This window comes from Pundamilia nyererei, unplaced genomic scaffold (genome assembly GCF_000239375.1).
Source record: "Pundamilia nyererei isolate P.nyererei 1_Seehausen unplaced genomic scaffold, PunNye1.0 scaffold00080, whole genome shotgun sequence".
NCBI classification, from domain to species: Eukaryota; Metazoa; Chordata; class Actinopteri; order Cichliformes; family Cichlidae; genus Pundamilia; species Pundamilia nyererei.
The window spans coordinates 2,801,952-2,816,113 of NW_005187481.1; the positions used below are offsets into that span (position 1 = coordinate 2,801,952).

At 39.6% G+C, this 14,162-nt stretch overlaps 1 protein-coding gene across 1 annotated transcript; it reads right to left on the minus strand.

Annotated features, from left to right (window-relative positions):
- Positions 1-2,123: 2,123 nt before the first annotated feature.
- On the minus strand, positions 2,124-12,075 carry mpp1 (MAGUK p55 scaffold protein 1). The gene is made up of 12 exons (XM_005737921.1): positions 11,723-12,075; positions 8,635-8,763; positions 8,464-8,542; positions 8,206-8,291; positions 8,014-8,082; positions 6,626-6,822; positions 5,867-5,970; positions 5,704-5,784; positions 4,704-4,784; positions 4,402-4,604; positions 2,909-2,983; positions 2,124-2,827 (listed from the first exon to the last, which is right to left on the minus strand). Exons 1-12 carry the CDS (start codon positions 11,870-11,872, stop codon positions 2,651-2,653), a joined length of 1,431 nt encoding a protein of 476 aa, XP_005737978.1. The 5' UTR covers positions 11,873-12,075; the 3' UTR covers positions 2,124-2,650.
- Positions 12,076-14,162: the final 2,087 nt, after the last annotated feature.

Below are 14,162 nucleotides of genomic sequence, written 5' to 3' on the forward strand. Positions count from 1 at the left end.
TATATATATATATATATATATATATATTTCAAACTGGCATAAATCTGCATTGTAATAGCTTTGATACTGTAACTTGTATATGTACAGTTCATGTGTGACAGGCTGGTACAAGCTTGACCTTTGTGGACAGTTCCTACATCCCAAGGATGATTAGTAGAAGTTAAGTAAAACGAGAGGTCAAGCAACAAAAAATGGTTTTGAAACATTATTTTTCTGCAGCCTTTCTTTTTATTTTATCGTGTTTTGTAATGACTTCATAATAATGAAGGTCCTAATGAAGGTCCTAATTGGTCCTAATAGTTAATAATAACCATCACCATCATGGTGATGGTTGGTCCAATTAGGTCCAATTAGATCTTGATGATGTAGAATTACACCTTAAGGAAGTTTAAAGGTCAGCCTTTAAAAATAGTTATTGTTTGTAGGTCTTGAGAGCTCTTGACAGCTGCCCCAAATGTATTACCTTCAAAGATGTTCCAAGTTGAAGATGATAACGAGGCAGAGTTCAATTAATGTACTATAAACCCTAAAAGAGTGGAAGCTGCTCTCGCTGCTGCAGGATCAACACAGTGTATGGAAATCAATGTGCCTTAATTATGTTTTACCTTTGGCTAAAAAATATATATATCTATAGTGTTTCCATTACAATCTGTGTAATGAACAACTGTGTTGCTGTGCAAGACTGGGGGCATCCTTGGTAAAATAAATAACACAAAGCGCAGTTAAATTTAATATGATCCTATGTGACACACCAATGGGCTTGTTCTGCTGCATTAATAAACCACACAAACTGAAATACCTTGCAAGACTAAACAAATGTAAGGTTGAAATGGTGAAAAACAGCCCGTTTTCTTTAATTCTCTGCGTTGGGTCCGTTGATAAGGTTCAATCATGATAAAAATGTAACGCTAGAAGAAATTTAACAAGACCATGTAAATGTGCACTAGATTGCTGGTCTAAAATTTGGCAAATACAACTTATTATGGTGTTTGGGGTTACTGTTACAAAGCTGAAGAATCCTCTTGTTAGCCTGCAGCATATTCTCAGAGGAGCTGTAGGTGCTCACACTCAACCACTTGGTGGCATCAAAAGGCAGCGTTACTTCACTGCCCACCCCCTCACAGGCTAACTATGCACTGGTAACTATCCCCTTCACAATGATGACCTCAGTCACGATGTGGAACATGTTGTACAGCTGGCACTCAATAAAAAATTGAGAAAACCCAGCTTGTTATTATGATGTTTTGTTTTTTCATTTCATATGTATAGAAAGCTTTGAGACCTGAACACAGCTAATCAGCTGATGACGAAATAACACCTTTTTTTTTAACTGTGCAGCTTAAGTTGTATTTGTAGACTTAATAATATGTTTGTTCCTTTTGTTAATTCTTGAAAAGACACAATTTAAATCGGCACGGATTTTCTACGTGTTTGCTTCCAGTACACCATACAGCAGATTTCACTGTCAAGCCTTACCTTTAGACTTAATTTTGATATCTTTCAAATGCACATTGGCTTTAATGACTTAAGAACTAAACTGTGTCATTTATTTGCACACTCATAAATATATCCATCCATGGAGTGATATGTTTTAATTTCAGTCTGTACACGTTTGCTGCCAGGAACTCTGTGCAAAACTGAATTGGAATGAAATTCATTGTCATGTACAGCCTGTAAGTGTTTATCCCACAGTGTGGATGAGGGACGAATTGCAATGTGGTTGATACAGGTGCATTGCTCGTATCCTACCATTCAGACATGCACGCCTTGATCTATTATTGATGGCAGCCCTGAGCTATGATGCGCTCTGAAATATTCAGGCAGACATGACCCTTTTGCACCCCCACCCCGCCACCCCTGCACTACATCTAAGACCAAAATGTTAAGAGAGATTTGAAGTATGTGTAACGTCTGCCCCGTTATGCTGAACCAATTTAGGCAGAAAAAGTCTAGATGACACCGAAACAATAAAGACTAAACCTCGACTTTTATATTTCGGTTCAAAGACACCCTTTCATGTTTGTGATCCAATGAAAGGAGATGACCTAACGACAAGCAAACTGTCAAAATAATTCCACGAAAGGTCTGAGAAACAGCTTTTAACGTAAAACACATTCAAAGACTCAATTGCAACAGAGATGGGAGATTTATTCTTTTGTTTCAAAGTGCCTTTTCTAGTAACATATGAGGTATACATTTTTGCGAGGCTCTAATGATTCAGCGAAGGGTTTTCTGTGACAAACAATGATATATGGCACTACACTCACAGCATGAACAATTTCAGGATGTGCCTGTTAAAACTCAGTTACGTCAGAGTGAGCATTTCGTTCACAGTTATCGCCCCGTTTTGCTTTTTTTTACTTTCCAAATAATCCCAAAGATGTGCGGCACCAAAACTTCACCAGTTAGTCCCTGAAGCACAAAGTGTCTAAACAGCCAAAAAACCCATCCCTGGTGAGGCTCTCGACTCTCTGAGATAACCCTGTCTACATATTGCTTCTTTTTAAAAACGCAATAGTGCAAAAAAATCTCTGTGACAATTAACATTTACCTAAAAGTAAGCCCACAGACACGTGGGGCATTGCGTAAAGGAGTGATATTGCACTGCTTTTCGACAAAAAGAAGGTATCATAGTGGTGCCAAACATCTTTCAGTACACCCATGACACAGGCACCCACTGAGGGGTGGACGTGGCCCGCTCCATGGCCTCCTCCACACCCTTAACACTTTCATCCACGTCGTTGTTGATGAGAACCACATCAAAGAAGTGTCCATATGTGCTCAGGATGGCGTCTGACTCTTTCTGGATCATCTGCAGATTTTCCGTCTAGGAGAGGAGATGTAGATGATTAGCAGTTTGTGGTTGGGAAATTTGGGGATTTTAAAACACTTGGATAAGATGTAGTACCTGGGGAGCGGTGTTGGTCGGTGCAATGAAAACTACCAGAGGTGCAAAATCAGCTGTCCGCAAGAGTTTCAAGGTCTGCAAGAAGGATTTAGTGGTAGTTTAGAAGCACGTACATCAGTGGGACAGCTTACGTTGAGCAGTTTGAAGAAGAATTTGGAGAGGCAAGGCGGAGATGGTTTAGACATGTGCAGATGAGGGAATATGGATATTCTGTACAAGAAATGTTGAATATGGAGCAGTGTGTCTACTATCTATGTGTTGGTGTTGTTCCTGTATCATCACAACAACATTAGTTTTGAATCAGCGTTGCAACTGAGCAGTTACGTTGTTGTGATGTCATTACACTGCAAGGTGGACTTTCAAGTTTGGTTTGCTGTTAGACAAATTTAGGTTACTCACGTTGCTTCACCAGTGATAGTTTTTAAAAGCATAAGCTAGCTTCTTGTCTAATGCTAACTGAATGCTCAGACAACGTCATTTGTCAGTTGCGATGTTGATCCTGAACTAATGTTTTGATGATGTAGGAACAATGACAGCTTCGTCCAAGATGGGATATCAGATCATGTGACATGAAGCTGCCAGGCAGAAGGAAAGGAGGAAAACTACAGAGGAGATTTGTGGATGCATTGCAGGAGGACATGCAGAGGGTTGGTGTGACAGTGGAGGATGCTTGGGATGGGGTGAAATGGATTCAGATGATCTGATGATCGGCTGACCGCTAAAGGGAGCAGCCGGAAGAAGAAGAACTGATGAAGTACAGCGCATTTCACACATTTGATACTTTAAACATCCTCTAAACAAGACAAGATAAAGGCAAATATGAATTGTTTTTGCAGTGCAAGAGACTGACTCAAAGCACAGAAGGAGCAGCTTTTCCTTCACTTGTTAGCCCAGTTTTATTTGAAAAATGAAATCATTATAAAAATCATACGTATACCTGTAAGGAGTGTGAATTTCATTCAAAAAGATGCCTTTTGAGTCATTATTTAACAAAAGGGGATTTTAGGGGATTTTTAATAACTACTTCAGTCTAGACTATCCTAAAATATACCACATTATCACTTCTATACATTGTGCTGCATGAATATGAGTACAAAAGCAACTCACTGCAGGAGAATATAAAATTATCATCTTTGGTTTGTCAAAGGTGGATAGTAGGTTTAGCAAACACAACTATAGCTACTGAAACAATAGCTAATAATATGACTGCTGAATCTGCACCATATTACTTTAACAATGTGGTTAGGTTAAAGGGCAAAAAGTTAGATTGGATATGCATTTTCTTTCCATTTGAGTGAAGCTAATTCATGTAGGTGAATATCTCAATTCTAAAGAACTTTAAGAAAACAAAAAAGCTCTCAAATTAAGCATAAAAACATTTAGTGAGTTTATGCAACTCTGAGAAATGGTAAAATAGCACTCCAGGGCAGACACAGTATTCTTTATTTAGATCAACTGCGTTGATGCTACATGAAAAGAAGTTTGGCGCTAACCTGTGGTTCTATATCCAGCAGAGCGATTTTGCCCTGCGTGTGGATCTTCTGGATGGTCTCAATTTTGGTGCCAAACATGAAACCCTGGAAGCTGCCATACTCCAGCAGCTCATTTCCAGAGATGCTCTTGGTCATGGCTTCATGGGAGATGAAGTAATATTCCTTTCCATTCTCTTCATCCTTACGTTGGGGTCTGGTGGTGTCTGCGCAAGAATGAGAGTTAAGAATTAGTGAGAATTAGCCCACGGATGGTAACAACCTGCACCACGTTAGAGGAATAAAAAGGCCATCAGTCTACTTACGTGGTGAAGGGTATGAAAACTTCTCGGGGTATCGTGTCAACAGTGCATTCTTAATATGACTCCTTCCAACACCAGGTGCCCCTGAGAAAAAAAGGCAGAATTAACAAAACAGCGCTAATTTTTTAAGGAAATTTTAAACAGACCCAAACTGTGCTAACTATGCTTTCATTACCGTTGATTAAAGATATACTTATATGCAATTTCAATGAAGACACAATCTATGTTATTTTAACTTCTTGCTAAAGCATATTAAAGTTTCTGTTACTTAACACATGTGGGCTAAAAGTGTAGGCTCTCAGCTATTGTAGTCCACTATTTTACAGGGAATCAGAGCTAACTGGACTCAAGTGACTCAAAACGGTTTGATAGACACATCTGAACTATTCCTGTGTTATATCTCATTAATTTAAGCAGGCAAATAGTCTACAGCCGATTCCAAGTATGGCATCTGTTTTTGGAATTTACTGTTGTGAATCCACAGCATATATTCAAAAGGGCTCTCGATGCAAGTAAAGCAAGACATCCTTACACATCAATAGCAGTAGCATTAAGCGTGGCCTAACAGCTCTCACAACAACAACAACAACAACAACAACAAAACCCAGACCATGCTGGCAAAATGCATCATTAACAGACCTGGCAACCCATTAAAGAAAACAGTGGTGAATAATCACAGGATTCTTTTGATGCTAAAGACAAAAAAGCTGCACAGCTGCGCACAGCTGCAGTAAAAGCCTGACAAAGAATCGCAAACAAAGAAAATTTATTCTTTAGTTATGATCATGGGTTCCAGACTTCAGGCCTTCATTGCCCACAGAGGATTCTGGACAATGTTTTAACAATGAACATCTTATTATTTCTGAAACCCAGGAAAAATGTGACTGATCTGAGGACTGTGCACATTTTCTGCATCTTGCTTGTTTTATTTCCTATTGCGGTGATGTAGAAAGCAAAAGGCAAAGGTTACAAACTTATAATATAACTGAGCTAGGAAGCTTACCAATAAGGACCAGTGTTTTCCTTTGAAAAGCCGGGAGCCGAACAACCTCCTCATAAGAAATCACATCCAGCTGGTCAAAAACTGCAGAAAAAGATTATTTTAGATCACACTAGAGAAGAAATGAATGAAACTGTGGGACTGAGAGTTGCAGTGTTCTACTTACTAGAGCTGTGTTTAGCTAGGTACTTGTCCTTGCACTTCTTTTTCTTTCCAAATGGACTGCAGGACTGAGTGCCCTCTTTGGCCTTGCTTTTACTGGCCACCCTCCTGCAGGGAAAACAGGTATTTAAGTTAGCCTGAGAATATCTGGTACAGTTCACTCTGTATTATAAATCAGCCACGACATTAAACCAGAAAACCTAGATCGTGTACATCCCTAACATGATGTCAAAAGCGCTCTGACCACGTGGGGCATGGAAACTGCCATTCTTAAGAGGATCTTGTGGTTTTCTATCAATAGATCCTTGGGGTCCAATGACTTGAGAGTTTGGGTTTTGATGGATTGAGCTTAGCCTGGCAGAAGCCGTGAATAATTGTTTTGGTTGAGCTTTGGGCAGTTTGAAACCCAGTCAATCTGGACCAGTTTTATCCTGGTGGTGGGGTGCACTGTACTGTTTGGAGAATGGGGATGCCAGGCAGGACACTTTCCAAACAGAACATTGCAGTAATGGCAGGTATGCCCCTCCCTGAGGCTGGAGGTTTCTTCCTGTTAAAAGGGAGTTTTCCCTTCCCACTGTTGCCAAGTGCTTGCCATTAGGATGTCGTCTAATTGCTGGCGATTTCCCTCTATTATTGTACCTTACCTTACAGTTACGTTAAAATATAAAGTTATTTAAAGCAACTATTGTTGCGATTTTGGAGCTATATAAATAAAATAAAATCGGATTGATTTGTGATGTGATTGGTATATTAAAAAGTTTACCATTCTTGGAGCTCTGGAGAAGGTATGAGTCCAGCAAAGTCAGTAGCACTACTCTCCACTCTGCCCTGCCACCAGTTTGGATCCTGCTTGTTGATGATCTGAATGATGTCCCCAGTCTGAAACTTCAGACCTGCCTCTTTGCATGGGATGAGGTCATCTGTGGCAGGGTCATAATTGAACTGAGCCCTCATGTACATCTGGAGATTGTGAACAAATCTTATTAGTTCCCCTGGCAGTAAAAGAACTAAACATTTACAGTTGGTATTATGTAAGGTACTACTGATAACCTGCTGACCTTACCAGAGTGTTCAGTTATCACCCAACACTTATTTAAGGTCAGCCGGGAGTAAAGTTTCTAATATTGACATACTAATCTGTAGAACTTAATAGTTTATCTGAAGTCTACGATTCTGTGATTCTACTGATAACTGTGAATTGACCCTGAAGTAGAATACTAGTAAACAATTTCATGATATGATCTTGGACAGCTCCTTTCAAACTGTGGACATGGCTACATTTCTAACCAAGGGACAAGGTCTACTTGTGCGAATAAATAACTGTAACTAAGTAACTGTTTGTTACTTTTTATATCTCAGGTTAAAATCTAAAGGGTGCAAACTTTGAGGAAACTGTCAAAGATCATAGCAGGAACACATGTAGGTTGCCCTCAGCGTAAATGATTACTAATGTTAGTAGAGTCCATGAACATGTATTTGTGGTTTCCCCAAGAGACTCCAGTGGAAGTTTACACAAGCTTACACCCCAAAATGTGCACAAACATTGATGCACTGGAGTGATCTGGGTCACCAAAAATGCTGTTCTCTGTATGGAAAGCATATTAACAATGCCTACATATTAATGCAGTACAATCTTTAAAGTAAACTGCCATCACTGACCACAACAGGGACGAACTTTGATGCTGAAAAAAGAAATATATGTCAATTCTTTTAAAGCTATTTTAAGTTGATGTCGTCTGTACTTAAAAGTATGTTACAGGGCAGCCATTTTTATGCCACAAGAAAGATGTAAATGGAGAGACATGCTGTGGTCACTAGATGGCAGAATGAAACACACTACCAATGTGTTTCATGTCAAAAAGCAACAATGAGTGATGTTCTTAACATTAAAGCTAGGTTTATAGTCACCTGGTTTGTTCACTGACTAACAGCAGATTCACCTAAACAAAATCATTGTAAGCAAGTAAGATGCAGAAGAAAAAGACCAAACTAATACTTGACTGTGCTCTAATATGACCAGAAAAGCCTGCTTTCCTGGATTCACTCATGCAAATCTCAAAAGTCTCTTGGAGAGAATAAATATGAATCAAAATATTCAACATAAGCATCACAACACTAAAGCTGTGCATAGTCTGTCGGTCGTATCGTTACCTCGCAGATTCGGGATCGACTCTTCATGTTGGGTATGATTTTCATCGTGACGACTCCATTGGTTTCTCTCTGTATGTAAAATAGAAACGGATTTATGTTTTTATAGCAACGCCGAGTTAAAATGAAGTGCAAAAACTGTGATTCAGTATAGCTCCAAACATAAATGGAAGGACTTAAGAGCTGGTGGCTTACCAGGATCTTTTGTAGCTGATCTACAGTTTGGTTTGTCACAGTTTTTCCATTGATTTCTGCTATTTCATCTCCTTCGTGTATAGACCCTGGAAAGACAAAGAATGCAAACTAGATGTCTTACTGATCCTCCAGTACTATAACAACTAATCAGGACATCAGACAAAACTCCCTCGTGACACACTATATTAATATCTTTTCTTGCACAATTCCTGCAAACTGTAAAAAAACAAAACAAAAAAACAAAATGTGCTGAATCACCTTGTCTGTGAATCATCCCTCCATGCAATATCCTGGCCACCGTGCATCGCTGTTTCTCGTTCAGTTTCAGAGTGACCCCCTACAGACACAGACCACAGTCAATGAGGAGGAATCATTTCTTTCAAATTTAAAGCAGGAGTACTGAGTGAACAGTCAAGGCTGATTACATACCATTGGCTCTGAAGCACTCTTTTCAAACGCCACTTCTTTCATCCTGGGAACCTCTGTGCAATTTCTGTGTCCAGCACTGCCGTTGGTATAAAAGTCAGCCCCCTGATTCTCATAGTTTTGCATAGCTGCCTGTTAAAATGAAGAAAGAAAACAAATGATCACATGACATCACAGGAAATGAAATTAACTAAAAAACAAGAAGCCTCCCATTATACAGGGAACCGAATTCACTATTCTGTCAGATCAGATCATTAGCTTACTGCTCTTTCTAATAACGGCGGCGGACACTTTCTGCCCTCGTGAGCACAACAGCTACGTTTCCTTTGCACTTTCAACATATGTTCAAAGTTGAAAATTAACCAGACATTAAAACACACTTCATTAACCACGTCCACTCATCTGGTCCACCAGGTTCGTGTGGTCATGGATACCAGCAGTGTGATGAACAAAGCACTGATGTAGCAAAACGAATACACTACGAAGCATGCTGCTTGAATGTTTGCTACAGAAATCAAATGTGTAGATTTGTGCTATTCTTTTACACCAAAAGCGTAGCAGGACAACCTCGTCTGAGTTATTTCCCGAGTGTAAGCATCGCCGTAAAAGAAGAAATCCACGTAGCTCCCCTGACAAATCAAGACACTACGGAATTACATTAAATCTACTGAGTACAAGATAAGATACCACGTAATGACTCTGTGAGAGTAAAGTACCCTCCAGGATCGGGCAATGAGTGCACCATATCAAAGCTTTTATAATTTGTTCACTTAACTGACATCAGAGAGATGATTGCCTGCATCAGCAAACTTTCTTGCGTGAATATGACACATCAGCACTGCTTCAGCAAAAAAAAAAAAATTATCTACCTTCCATCATCAGCATTACAATAATCCAATCGTTATCACTGTCCACCTCACCAATAGCTTTAGCTGCTCTAAAGCCAACTCTGGGTTTAGAAACTACTCCTGCACTGATGAGCAGCCAGTCAGGTCACTTCTCTGTGAGGTGTGATAGTAAATCATCAGCTGTGTGTGCTGTTAGCCATCGGGAGTGTTGAGCACCAGGAAAGAGTGAAAAGCTGTATAAGAAATAAATAAAAATCTTGATATTCCGATACACGATATGTATCTTCCCTCTCATTTCTTTTCACAAACAAAAAAGAATCTGCAATAATGTCCGCTTACTCACAAATCAGCTGAACGTGTCTGAAGAAAGGAGCAGAAATGTCTCTGATCTCTTGAGGAATTAGATTTAGACTAGCACTAAAGGGTCATTTTAATAAAACCCACCTCATCAAGATGTTGACAGTGAGCTCTGTCAGCTCCACCACTTGGAGTGTAACAAGATCAAGATTTAATTAAAGGTTTGAGAAATGCTTCAGTAACTGGGAACAAGCTATCCTTCAACAAGTATGGTCAGGTCATGGCCACAGTTTTAATGCTGGTTTCAAGTTTGGAGGAGCATCATGGTAAAGAAAGAGTGTTCAAAGCGGCGGCTTGTCTCTTCAGGGTGAAAAACAGAAGGTGACAGGCATGTAGAGGAAGACCATCCGTGCCGAGATAAATTAATTCACCATAAAAATCTATAGCAGTAGTTCCATTTGCTTTTCTGCACACAGTTGGGTTACTAATATAACACAGAATAGTTGATTATACTTTATCTTTCTTACATGATCTGCTGTTTTTAACTAAAGGAATATAAATCATCAGCCCTCCCCAATGAAGGGTTTACAGGTTTTTGTTTTCCTTCTATTGATCTCTTGGAGAAACACAGTAGGAGATTAATAGTTGACATTTGAACACTGTGTGGTTAATGAGCTTTCCACAAAAAAGGAGAAAAAAAGGAGGAAAGAACTGCCAAAAGTTCTGCGTGTCCCACTTATCAACATGCCTCAACTTGCCTTAAGACCTTAAATGCCTTATTGTCTATCTAAGTAGGGCAGTACACAGTTATTAAGCATGAGATATTAGAAGCATAACTCAGTGCAAAGGAGCAAAAAAAAGGGGGAAAAAAGTAAGAAAGAAAGACACAAAATATGATTAATCAGCCTTAAACACACCATTTAAGACAATGCCCTCGTGACCTCAGTTAGAGACATGCTGATTAACACAGATCAGAAAGATATGTAGGCAAGATTGCAACTCAAGGCTATTGAACTGCAAACTGCTGATGTCAGGAATAAAGTTTCCTCTCTTTCACATTTCCCTCAGTGGCTCAGTGCTGACTTTTCAAATTCTGAGAAGGCACCGGTCTCCTGCTGGAAATCAAATCCAGGTCTAAAGTGTGCCAGAGATTTAACTCTGGCTTTCTCCCTTCCGACATATTCTACATGTTTTCTGGGACATCTTTTCAGTCATACTTGTTAGCTTAGTCTTTGTTAGAGGCAAAGACAGTATTTTCATGACATACTCCAGGATCTTTAAGGGGAGGAAAATGCAAACAAGTTTAACAGTGTGCTTGGCAGTGTGGTGTAAACAACTTTTACTTGACTGATTCCTGAGCAGAGGCTCGGGGTAAGCTGTAAGCAAAATTACACAATATGTTTCAAAACTGTACGAAGGCACAGTCCCAGAAACGACTTCACAGCTGACATGTTACTTCTTTATGATCTTATTGCCGCTCTTAAATGCGTTCATATTACTATAGCCCAGCTGGTTAGTGAGACAGTTCATACTACTCTGTGAAATACAGGAACATAGTCTTATGATGGCTAAAAGAAAACCAACAAAAAAAACCCTTCCCTAATGTTTTCCCCGAGTTGTCAAAATACTTGCGTGAATTTGTGAGAAATGGAGAACTGAAACTGCCACAGCAATGTCTGCTGATTTCAAGCTGAGGCTGACCGATAGTGCTGAGCAATGAAGAAGCTGCTAACAGTAAAGATCTAAATGTTCTTTGTTCAAGAGATCAACACATTCAGCTGCTGCAGTATGAAAACATAAACGGGTCTATTCTTAGAGATCTTGTTCGGAAATAAACAACGATCACATGTCCCCGTATCTGCTTCCCGGAAGCAAATAAGAACAGCGAAATCAGAGGGGTCTAAATAAATTAATAAGGTATATATATACAAAAAAGATCATCTTACCTTGTCAGACTTTGGTTTGTTTTGAAGGAGCTGCTCCAGGTAGAGATCGGAAAGGGCTGTCCGGACGCTGTTCACGGACTCCAGTGTGACAGTGGGATCGTTTTTATTGGATTTTAACGTCATCTTTCCCGTTAGATAAAAAAAAAACATACACAGTGAACTCGATTTGCCCCCTCGATCAAAGTCCTCAAGACACTGGCCACAAACTGCTGATAAGGAGTGACTATGAGATAAGTCACTGTCGGAGATAAAAGTCCAAAGATGTGATCAGCAGTAGGTGAGGTTCATGCGATAACTACTGCAGGGACACCGCTGACAAAGCAAGTAAACATGCATCTGACTGCTGCTGTGCTCTGAGGGGCTGGCTGCTGATGCGTTCAAGTTCCCCGTGCGAGCTCAGGAATCTCATCATTAAAGTTATTATCACAAAATGAGCGGAAATCAGAGAATTACAAACGATAATGTAGCGCTTCTTATTGTTATTTTCTTTGGATATTTCTACGTTGGCATCGTATATCCCTATTGATCTATAGGCTTTCTCTAAACTGCGATGTTTATTCAAACATCATCTACCTATGTGTCACAAAAACCCTTTTAAAGATTCTTTGTTTATTTTTCGTTTTATTTTTTTAAAAAGAGTAAAAAAAAATTCAAAACCGGTGCTAAATAAGCCTTTGGAATCTGATGGGCCAAAACGGAAATCAATTTCCATTTTGAGCCCCACAAAATGCTAAATGTCCCACAGGCGGAGAATGCAACATAACATTACCGCAGCATTTTCAGCAGGGCTACCCTCTCAAGCTACAGAGAAGCAAAAAATAACGTAGTCCCGGTGATTCCAGCAGCTAGCTTGCAAGAACTTCAGTTTGGAACATAGTGTACCCAGCTGCAGTGTGATAGTTTCTCTGTGCTAATTTAACAAACAAACAAAAAATAATCAGTGGGAAAGTCGAGTGATCCTATTACTGATACATTACTGAGTGATTACAGATGACATCAGTGTTGCAACATGCACACTGCATGTGATTAGGTTTAACACAGTGCAGCTGTGGGAGACTGTGAGCAGGAAGCCCCGTCCTTAAATGGCCTGTCTATTTCCACTGTGTACTCATACAACATATACAAGCATGTATGCAGTCTTTTTGACAGGTGAACTGAGGGCTGGTTCACAAAAACACATGGATTTCATCTCCTTTACTGTTTTAATGAACTTTAAATATATTTATATTACACCGCTTTCAATTCAATTCAGTCTCATTTATATAGAAAACAAATCACTATATCTCAAGGAGCTTTATATTGCAAGTAGACTACAATAATAAATAGAAAACTCGAATAATCAGAAAACCCCCTAGCAGCAAGTCCTGGGTGACAGTGGGAAGGAAAAACTCCCTTGCAAAAAGAAACCTCCAGCAAAACCAGGGAGGGGTAGCCATCTGCCGTGAAGAGAGCAGAGAGAGGATAGCACAAAAGACACACATGGGAGACAGCCAGAGTTTAAAATTAACGATGAAATACAGCATGGAGAGTGAAACAGAAGTGAGTGAAGAAGAAACAATCAGTGGATCATGAGAAGCCCCCAGCAGTCCGGAGCTATTGCAGATTAACTAAGAGAGGGTTCAGGTTCACCCAAACCAGTCCCAATTTGTTGAAATAGGAACATTTTAAGCCTAATCTCAGAAGAAGAGAATGTGTCTGTCTCCCAAATGCAAACTGGGAGCTGATTCCACAGAAGAGGAGCCTGAAAGTTGGCTGAATCTTCTTCCCCTTACCGCCAACCAGTCATGGCAGATGGCTGTCCATCTCTGAGCCCAGTTCTACTCCGTTTAAAGGGAGTTTTTCCTTCCCACTATCACCAAGTGCTTGCTCACAAGGGGTCATCTAATTGTTTGGGTTTTCTCTCTATTATATAGGGTCTTACCTTAGAATATTGGTACATAATGGTGCTATATCAATAAAGCAGAATTGAATTGAATTGAATTGAATTGAATTGAATTGAATTGAATTGAATTGAACAGAGAGAATAGCCCTGTACACTCAGAATTCATCCTACTGCTTCTATCAGCTGTCACATCATGATACCCAGCTTTATTCATTTGTGAAGCCAGAAGATACAAATCAACTAGCTAAACGATAGACATCTCTTAAAGATATAAAGGTCTGGATGACATCTACGTTCCTTCTTCATACTTTTCTCTTCTGATCATTCTGATACAAATTAATCCTGGTTTTATCCATAATTTTTTTTATTCATTTATTTTTCAAAAATATATATTTCAGATGCTTCCTGGCAAAGAAGATGGGAAATTGTCTTTAAAAGGTGTGTACTTCTCCACAATGGAAATCTTACAAACTGGAAATTCATCCATCCATTTTCTTCCGCTTATCCGGGGCCAGGTCGCGGGGGCAGCAGCCCAAGCAGAGAAGCCCAGACCTCCCT